Here is a 10,582-nt window from a genome sequence, read left to right as displayed (position 1 = left end):
ATAAAATTAGAAGACGAAAAATATACTAATTTAGGCATCATTAAATTAATTGTTAATTAAATACTGGTAGCATATAATGTGTTTATATATATATATATATATATATAGAGCGAGAGCAGAACACATTAGCTTTTACCTATATTTTACATCGACTATCGGTACCTTCGTTCTAGCTTTAGGATTGCATAGAGAAGATTAATCACTAATGAAATGAAATGGAGTAAAGCAAAATGTAATGTACTTTTTTATTATATGGGAGTTTTATAGTAAGAATAAACAGCCTTATATAACCATTGTTTATGAGCTATTATAAAATCAAAGGAAAGGAATTGATTAAAACTTAATACTTTTTCTTATTATGTTATCTTTTTCAAACCTACAATAACTTGACAAGAATATCTTCTCCAATAGCCCTTGTATTATAAAATATTTAAAATAATAATATTCTTAATGATGTTAAAAGTTGATTAAAGTGCATGGCTTGAAGGTAGACGAGAGATATTTATATGTAGTTTTAATAAAACAAAAATGAAAGTTAATTTATTTTATATATATTTTTTAATTTCATTTATGAATCACTTTTGATATTTTTATCAAAATCAACAAAATTTTTAAATCTTATTAAGTTTTCAATTTTACCACTGTCAAATATCTAGTATTCTTTAAAATAAAAATACTCTAACATTTTATAAACTTTTCAATATTTAACAAAGGTAAAATAAAAAAATAAAAAAATAATTATTAAAATATTTTATAAATAAAAAATATTTTTTATACTTTATAAATAACATCAAAGCAGAAGTACACGTACGAGGACTATTTTTTTAACCCACAAAAATAATAATAATAAAAGGACTCTTCTTTTCCAAAGGTAGGACTGCAGGAGACTGGTGAGAGAGAATATGCATTTCTTGGCGTAAAACACTAAAACTTGGTCCACGTACTATTTACGAAACCGACGCATTTATTTGGTAAAAAAAAAAAACAATGAGACCAAATAAATAAGTTTTTTCTTAATCATATTAAGTTATTTTTTTATCAAAAAGAACCAAAATCAACCAATATATATATATATATATATATATGTATATATTACCAAAATTTTCAGGTATATACTCTAACATTAAAAAAAAAAAAAAAAATAATGTAAAATAACATACTAAATTAAATTGAGAAATATGTCAGGGTATCAAACAAAGAAAAAAAGGACAAAACTACAAATACGAATACCCCATGGCCTCTTGCAACTTGCAACTTGCTTCCCTTCCCTCACTTACCAGTTTTTACTCTATTTTCTTTTTCATGCTATATATATCCTTTTATTCTCATGGTAAGTCATTATCGGTTTCTGGGAAAAAGAAAAAACTAAGTCATTATCGGAATGTTGATATTATTAGAAAATTGTATAAGTCAATTAATTTTCTGAAATATTGAACCCCAAGTAATTCAGTATCCTTAATATCAAACCATGAGCCACAATAATAATTTTATTGATCTATGAAACCTAAAAATATAAGTGCTAAACAACTTGCATCAAACATCAACAGTAATTTATTAATTAATTGAACGGCATATAATATAAAAAATAAATAAGTAAATAAAAACTTATTTTTGGCTCTTTGAATATCCGGCGCATTTTAGCGTGTGGGCCATGCCCCGAAAGCTTTAACAGAATTTTTCTTGCTTTTTTTTTTTTTGGTTGGTACTGAATTTTTCTCGATTCTGAAAAAGTTGTATTTTTTCAAGCCTAAAGCAAACAAAGGCTGAGACAATCCGACCACGTGATCTGTTACCTGCAATCTCTTTTTTGTATAAAAATTACTAACAGTTGTTCTTTATGATCAATCCCACACATCCCTTCACTCCAATAACTGATTTTTTAATTTAATTTTCTTGAAGAAATTTTCGTTACTGCTACTGCATTTGTATCTGTGTCGACCATGGCATTTTGGCCTTTGCGTCTTTTGGTTCTGTTTGGTCTGAGTTGTGACTGTGCTTCATGCTCTCTATATTCCACAATGCTGCAAAACAAATAGGATAATAATGGTAGAGGAATCACTGGAAACGAACAGAGCAAGGCTAGAATCCAGCGATAATTTCCCATGGAATTTGTGGGGATTGTACAAAGCTTATAGAAGCCAATTCCTGCCTTCTCAGATCTCAAGGGTCTCAGAATTTCAGGCTTGAAGCTTCGCTTATTCTCAAAAACTTTCCCTCTTCTAGGTGCTTCTCTCTGCGCACACATTATTATTCCTCTCACTTCGATTCAAATTCTTCAATTATCGAGCTGGTTTCTCAAGTGGAAAAGCTATTTTTGGTGTCTGGGTCTCTTCGTTTAGTGGTAAAGTTAAGTTGTCATGTTGCTAAGTTAGGTTCGCCTCCGGGGAATCTGATTCCGAGACCGCCTTTTTTGTCTGGATAAGGCGATGCAGACTTGACTTGTTGCGAGAATGCCTTGTCCGGTTGATAATTATGGAAGCTTTGAACCGAGCCTACTTCTTGCTTAAAGGGAAACAAGAGTTATTCAACTGAGAATTCATTATGGGAATCATCAGTTCGATTTTCTGGCTTCAGGGTTTGTTGCTTCTTGCTTTAACAGACATTTCTTCTGCCGCTCTTTCTCCTTCTGGGGTCAACTATGAAGGTTAATATCTCTCGGAAAATTTCTCGCCTTCATTTATTCATCGCAATATTTAGAAGAATTTATGAAGAGAACGAACAACATGTAGTTGATATTTTGAGGCAGACAAGTCTGAACAGATTGGGCTGTTTTAAAAGCTATTTCTCACAAGCTTTTCTTCTTTGAACAGTTGTTGCTCTGATTGCCATAAAAAACGACTTGGTTGATCCCCACAATGTCCTGGATAATTGGGATATTAATTCTGTCGACCCTTGTAGCTGGAGGATGGTCACCTGTTCTCCAGATGGCTACGTGTCTGCTTTGTAAGTTGTTTCAAATTTCAAAATTAGTAACTTCATTAATGCGTTCCTTTGAGATTTTTACTTAACGCAAGCTTTCTTTGTATATCAGGGGACTGCCTAGTCAGAACTTGTCTGGTACGCTGTCTCCTGGAATCGAAAACCTAACAAACTTACAGTCTGTGTAAGTTTCTACTTACTACTTAATTTCATTAGGTTTTTCTTCATTTCTGGGTTTTGCTTCCAGTGAATAGTTTCTTTGTAACCCAATCTTTTCAAGTCAACAGGGTGAAGGGAAATCTCATTGATGCTTTGATCTTTGTTTACACATAATGTGCAGGTTGCTACAAAACAATGGCATTTCTGGTTCAATTCCTGCTGGGATAGGAAATCTTGAAAAGCTTCAGACACTTGATCTTTCCAATAATGCATTTAGTGGTGAGATACCCAGTTCTTTGGGAGCGCTTGAGAACCTGAATTATCTGTAAGTTTCAGAAGCTCTCATATCTCACATATGCTAACCTGCTGGAGAAATTGTGAATTTTTACTTGTGAAAGTCTGTTTCTTACACCTTTTAAACTGTCTCTTAAACATGATAGGCGGTTAAACAATAACAGCTTGACAGGAGTCTGCCCACAGTCCCTTGGCAACATTAAAGGTCTAACCCTTGTGTAGGTCTTCGCTGCCTTATGATCCCATTATTTTCTGTTATATACACAGACTTTCCCCAAAGGCAAATTCAAAGCATTGGTTTCTCCAATAAATAATTACTTCTCTTCGTTAAAAATCCATGCAGGGACCTCTCTTATAACAACCTGAGTGGTCCGTTGCCAAGAATATCTGCAAGAACATTCAAGTAAGCATTTTTTTTTTTAAGGCCTTTACTTTTAATGGTGTGTTATATTTTGTGCTGAATGTTTAACTTTCAGGATTGTGGGTAACCCTTTAATTTGTGGTCCAACGTCTAATAACTGTTCAACTGTTCTGCCGGAGCCCCTTTCCTTCCCTCCAGATGTTATGAGAGGTATAACCGGCTTCAAATTTCTTCTCCACTTTCAAATTAGTTTTATCTAACAATTCCATGACATGTTTAAATACTGGGATTTTGGTTGTCTAGCCCATTCAGACTCTCTGACAAAAAGCCAACGTGTGGCAATTGCTTTCGGTGCAAGTTTTGGTGGTGCTTTTGTTGTTGCGATTATTATTGGGCTCCTTGTTTGGTGGCGGTATAGACACAACCAGCAGATATTCTTTGATGTTAATGGTCAGTCTCTTAAATCTTTGTCCTCCTTTTTCTTCTTGTAATTTTATCTCCATAAATTTATACACATAACCTGGGAAAACTTAGTGGTATAAATTGGGATGGGCTTCAAGCATGTAATATTAAAGGTTCAAGGAGTGTACTTCATCATTTGTTTGCTTGATCACTTAGTTTCCACACTGTCAATGCCTTGATCTGCTAGAAGCTGATCCGTTCAATTGTCCTTGATTGTTTTTCCTATTTCTAAATTTGGTTGAGGGGAAGTGGTCTGTGCGATTGAAGGTAGAATGTGATCATCAAATGAGAAAGACATGGGAAGGTTAAGAAATTGATATGGGCTCTTAACAAAGTCCATACATATGAACACTAATGTTTTGTGAACCCAACACTATGCAAAGCAATTTTGATGACAGATTTTTATCTGGCAGAGCAATATGACCCAGAGGTGCGCCTTGGTCATCTAAAAAGATACTCATTCAAAGAGCTTCGAGCTGCAACAGACCATTTCAGTTCAAAGAACATTCTAGGAAGAGGTGGCTTTGGAATAGTCTACAAAGGGCGCTTGAATGATGGATCCATAGTGGCAGTGAAAAGGTTAAAGGACTATAATGCTGCAGCTGGAGAGATCCAATTTCAGACAGAAGTTGAGACAATAAGTTTGGCTGTCCACCGGAATCTTCTCCGGCTTTGTGGGTTTTGCAGTACTCAGAATGAAAGGCTCCTTGTTTATCCATACATGCCCAATGGCAGTGTAGCCTCTCGATTAAAAGGTTAGCTCATTGAATTTCTTTATATCCATTCATAACCTCATGACAGCCTGACAGTGCCTGTTTTAAACCATGCCCACTTGATATCGTTGTGTTGACCTGCACCTTCTCCAATTAACCATGGATTTTACTTGACGTGTCTTTTTTTACCATAACAGTGAAGCTACTACAGGTTGCAGTTAAGATGTCTTTTATATCTATAAAAGATCATGTATAAACTAGTGGATACACTTCATTGTTACTAACCCTGGGTGTGATTTTGGATTTGTACAATATAGAACACATTCGCGGTGAGCCAGCTTTAGATTGGGTGAGGCGAAAGAGAATTGCTTTAGGTACGGCAAGAGGGTTGGTTTATTTGCATGAGCAATGTGATCCTAAGATCATACACCGAGATGTGAAAGCAGCCAACATATTGCTGGATGAAGACTTTGAAGCAGTAGTTGGTGATTTTGGATTGGCGAAGCTTCTGGATCACAGAGATTCACATGTGACCACAGCAGTGCGTGGCACGGTTGGTCATATAGCTCCGGAATACTTATCTACAGGTCAGTCATCGGAAAAGACTGATGTGTTTGGGTTCGGAATCTTGCTTCTTGAGCTCATCACAGGTCACAAGGCCTTGGATTTTGGACGAGCTGCTAACCAGAAAGGTGTAATGCTTGATGGGGTACTCTCTCTATCTCTCACTCTACTTGCAAATCGTTGTCATTTCCGAACTAATTGAGTGTGGAAGATAAATTTGATCTTTCTTAATTTTTTTTTTCCCATAAGCTTCTACTTGGTATATGTTTGATTTGAAGAATAACTTTCAGGTCAAGAAGCTCCAACAAGAACGAAGATTAACTCAAGTGGTGGATAAGGATTTGAAAGGGAACTTTGACATGATTGAACTAGAAGAAATGGTTCAGGTTGCACTCCTGTGTACACAGTTTAATCCTTCTCAACGTCCAAAGATGTCAGAAGTATTGAAGATGCTGGAAGGTGATGGTTTAGCAGAGAGATGGGAGGCTTCACAGAAGCTTGATACATCAAAGTTCAGGTGCTGTGAAAACCCTCCTCCTGAGAGATACTCAGATTTTATAGAAGACTCTTCACTCATAGTAGAAGCTATGGAGCTATCTGGCCCCAGGTGACACACACCATCTTGGTTTTACACTGTAGCTCCCCTGGTTAAAAAAAGGTTTAGTTTTACGTGGATAGAAGAAATGAGATTTATTTATATGTATTTGTTAGTAATTAGTATGAATGTCAATAGCTGTGGAATGAGATTTGTATTCATGTGTAAAAAGAAAATGGCAATCCATGTATAACTGTTTTCTTTGTCCGAATGACAATTTACTCGGTTCAAAAAATTTTGGATCAATGTTATATAGTTGGCCTTGACCTTGTTGCTATGTTCCCCCCCCCCCCCCTTGGATTGCATATTTTGTTGGATTAAAATTCAACTTATGGGGTTACACATATAAATATTAAAAATGTGTGGCTATTACTATAATTAAGCTTAAATAAAGTGATCTATTTGGTAAAGTTTTAAAGCTTATAGAGTGTAATTATTATAGAATTAATATGTAGAGATTGGAATGATATTTATAAATTGTTGATAAGCCAAATTGCAAATATCACAAATTAAGTCTATAAATAGCAAAATAGGTATTGTGGTTCCCGGATTGGACATGACAAGAAATTAAATCTTTGATCCCCTTTTAGAGAACCATGACAATATTTTCAACGTTTATAATCTGTAAGACCATAGTGCTAATTATAATTAACCTTGAAATCTGATGACATTTTTAACTAGAGATTTTGGTATGTTTTCATATTCAGTTTATTCTATACCTTTGAATTGATGTTAAGACTTTATTTAAACTAATGAATTTGGTTGCAATCATTTGTATAATTTGAGTATGAATTTGATTGATTCGAAACAATTACTTCCGACACATTTCACCCATGCAGTTTTTGCATGGGTTGAGCTGTGATTTTGATTACTGTAATTTTCATGAAATTTGACACGAGCATATCAAAAGGGGGATAAACAACCGTAACTTGTCCCTTTCAGTACTCACTTCAGAAATTTTCTATTGATCTCTGCTTTGGGACAACAAAAAAGCAATTGAATTCACACAAGGTGATAACTTTTCTTCATCAGAACTAAGAAGTACTAGTGTTAGCACTAATGAGCATACAAGGGATAGTTTGATAGAAGTAGTGATAAAGAATGGGAGAAGAAGCAATTACATGCATTTTGCTTGTGGGCAACAAGAAAAACCTAGTTCAATAGAACACTTGGATTTTTTTTTTTTTTGGCGGTTGAAGGGAGGAATGGAGAAGTAAGACGTGGCTACCTCAAGCTTGTGCGTCTTCTTCGAATGCTTTTGCAATCCCTCCACTCCCAAACAAAAGGTTTTCATTATAGCTTGAGATGAAATTAACAATTCTCAATTTGTGCGTGTCATCCTTGCACAGGAGCTTATGAGCATGGCTAATCTTTTCTGCATATCAAATGTCCCAGAAAGGGCTAAAGCAAATATTTTTCTATAACCAAGACTTATTATATGAGTGATTGTAGGAAGAGCATTTATATTTTAAAGCTAAAAATATTATGTATCCTATAATTATATTAACAATTAAAGGATAAATGAGTAAATTAGTTCATAAACTATATGTCCAAAAACGTTGGGAACCTTAAACTCATCCTTTGTATAATATTCTTCTTTAATTTTTGAAAATTATGTACTTTGATCCCTGCCATTAATAAAAATTAACACTAATTGTTAGTTGATTAGAAAATAATATAAAAAGACTTTAAAAATTAAAAAAACCAAAAATTATAGTTTAGGACCCAAAAATTATAGTAGAGGACCAAAAAAATTTATTTGATCATTTTTTATAATTTTTGTGGTCTAAATTTAACTTTCATTGACAACAAAGGTCTTATAACACTGCTTTCAAAAATTGAAAAATAATATTGAATAAAGATGAGTTTAGGTTTCTAAATGCTTCTAGACTTACAGTTTAAGAGTCATTTTACTCATTTATTCATAATATATATAATCTACTAAATTTTCAAGCATTAATGAAATATGTTACTTAGGTGAGATGATTAGGGACACTCATAAAATCCAAATAAAAAAAAGAAACCAAATTGGATAATTTAGGTGCAAGTTAACAAAAAAAACCCTATTAAGACAAAACAATTATTTATATATATTTATTTTTATTAATTTATCTATTTATATTAATATTTTAAACATGTTTTGATTTGAATTTAATGTTTGAAAATTTTAATAAATGATCATATTATACTTGCAATTATCCTTAATCTTAATTTACTAAAATTGAATAAAGGGTTTGGTGTTGATGGGCCGAGTTGGGCCATGTTGGACATTGGCTCATGAACACCGAACCCAAGATGATTCGGATCATCTTCCATGGTCAAGTTTCGCCCAATGCAAAATAAAAAAAATCTGATAAAAACATTAAAACTTAAAGAAATTAAAAAAAATAATTGCATTTATTAACAATAAATATAATTATCTTATGCTAAAACATATTTCTTCAAAAAATAATGTTATGATAAAAACACAAAAACGTCAAGAACTCTTATCCTAATAGGTGGGCTTGGTTAATTATATGAATATCCCACCACTTAAATATTCATGTTTTCTCATAACGAAAAAAGAGTAAACTCTATAATATAAGTTTATATCATGCAAGTAAATTTCGAGTAACTACTTGGATTTAGAGTTAAACATTTTTATTTGGAATAAGTTTGGGATTCAACATCTTGTTTGAAAGGCAAAGAGTCAAGAACAATTTTTAAGGCTTCCAAACTTCAACCAATTTTCTCCAAAAAATTTTGAAGTCGGATCAATATTTCTGACCTTGCTATGTTCCTAAAATGTTCTTTGAGGTCTCAGAATTAAAGTTTCTCAAACAATTTTCAAGTTGAATTGAATTTTTTTTTTTTTGCTCAAAAAGTTGAATTGAATTTAATCGGACAACTTTTGTGCTTTTTTGTGGAATTTTTATTCGAATTACTTTCATTGTTATTCAAATAACTTTGATTATTCTTCAAATAATTCAATTTAATTAGAATTAGAAATGGTTTATTAGTGGAGGATTTACATTCGACAAATATTATTTATCTGAAAACTTAATTGAACTTCTGGAGCTTTCGATTTACATTTTAACGTGAACATTCAGTTGTCGTTTTATATCTAAAACTTGAACAAGAGACTTACTAATTAAGAAGGACAAACTGCTTACCAATTGATGTAAGCATCGGGTGGTGTTTTAGACTATTTCAACAAATCTTTGCGATAAATTCCGAGAAGCATTTGGTTGAATAAAAACTTGTTTTATTCAACTAATTGCGTGTCGTGGTCAAACAATTTTTACTCAGTATTTTATTCTCAGAATGCATGTGGCCAAAGCTTTATTCGAATATATTTTGTTTCATTTGAATAACGTTAGCCTAGACTTCCAAATTACTTTCTGGTCAATTTTTATGCAAATAAAGTATGTTTCTTATTTGAATAGGGTAATATATATATATATATGTAGTGAAAAAAAAAAAATACAACAGCTTACATGTACTTTAATTGCATTTTGCGTTTGATTTCTATTGTTTTATTTTATTGTTTCTAGTTTTTTTTAGCTCATACCATGTACATCGTTAATCTCTATAATTTTAAAAGTACGTTTAACCATTGTGAGCAAGCACTAATTGAGTTAATTTTGCTTATGTGTACTTAATTATGTTAGCCCACTTGTTGATGTATGCTTTCTTTCCTTTTTTTTTGTTTTGTTTTGAGTGAAAAGGCAAGCGCAATGCTTGATGAGTTTACAAGAGTGCATCAGGCTATATTGAGCCCATCCTCATGTAAACTATTAATACAAGCAATAGGTATATCAATAACAAAAGTAATCATCAGACCAGCACCACAGCTCTCCCTTGCAATATAGTCAACATAGCGAACAATTTCTTTGTAGGTGTGGTGAATTTAACCCTCTATATTCTCATGGATGAGATCACGAGCGGCATTGATTTTCACCTTCCACGGGTGAGCAGTCACATATACACTTGGGTGTGTATGAATGGTCTCTAAAGAGTTAGAATAAAGTTTGATTCTAGAGTAACCAAGTCGGCGACATGCATCCAAGCCTGTGTTAATTGCTAGTATTTTAGCTATCGTTATAGGAACGTCTCCCAGATCGTGCTTGAATCCCACAAGCCATTCCCTTGTGGAATTTTAGACTTGATCACCACAAGCAGAATGGTTCCAAAGGTTGATTGAGGTGTCTACATCCACACGAACAACATCATCTAGTGGTGGATACCAAGTTTGGTTAGTAGAAATAGATTGTGGGAGGATGATATGCTTGTATCTCCCATCTGCAATAGTTTCAAGGAGATGATATAAGCAGTTATGCTTCAACTCTGAGGTATTAAGGCTAACATTGGCAAAGACTAATCAACACCAGTTTTTCCACAACAACCAATAAGTGATGCCAAAGACTTTGGCCCAGGGTTAGGTAGAGAATCTTTTATTTGCTTGTCTATGCTTAGAGTTCCAAGTGAACTATCCTTGCAAGCTGCCACAGAAAAAACTAGAATATGTCATTAGCA

At 33.3% G+C, this 10,582-nt stretch overlaps 1 protein-coding gene across 1 annotated transcript; it reads left to right on the top strand.

Moving 5' to 3' along the window:
- The first annotated feature begins 1,785 nt into the window (after positions 1-1,785).
- Positions 1,786-6,336, top strand: LOC129284656 (protein NSP-INTERACTING KINASE 3-like). The gene is made up of 11 exons (XM_054920191.1): positions 1,786-2,644; positions 2,811-2,943; positions 3,032-3,103; positions 3,260-3,403; positions 3,519-3,590; positions 3,716-3,775; positions 3,849-3,943; positions 4,037-4,183; positions 4,609-4,950; positions 5,226-5,617; positions 5,763-6,336. The coding sequence occupies exons 1-11, from the start codon at positions 2,542-2,544 to the stop codon at positions 6,081-6,083; spliced, it is 1,881 nt and encodes a 626-aa protein (XP_054776166.1). The 5' UTR covers positions 1,786-2,541; the 3' UTR covers positions 6,084-6,336.
- Positions 6,337-10,582: the final 4,246 nt, after the last annotated feature.

Source organism: Prosopis cineraria, unplaced genomic scaffold, assembly GCF_029017545.1.
Source record: "Prosopis cineraria cultivar Desert tree isolate PC_DT_omini unplaced genomic scaffold, ASM2901754v1 PC10, whole genome shotgun sequence".
Taxonomy (NCBI): Eukaryota; Viridiplantae; Streptophyta; class Magnoliopsida; order Fabales; family Fabaceae; genus Prosopis; species Prosopis cineraria.
This window is presented reverse-complemented; position numbering and strand designations above follow the sequence as displayed.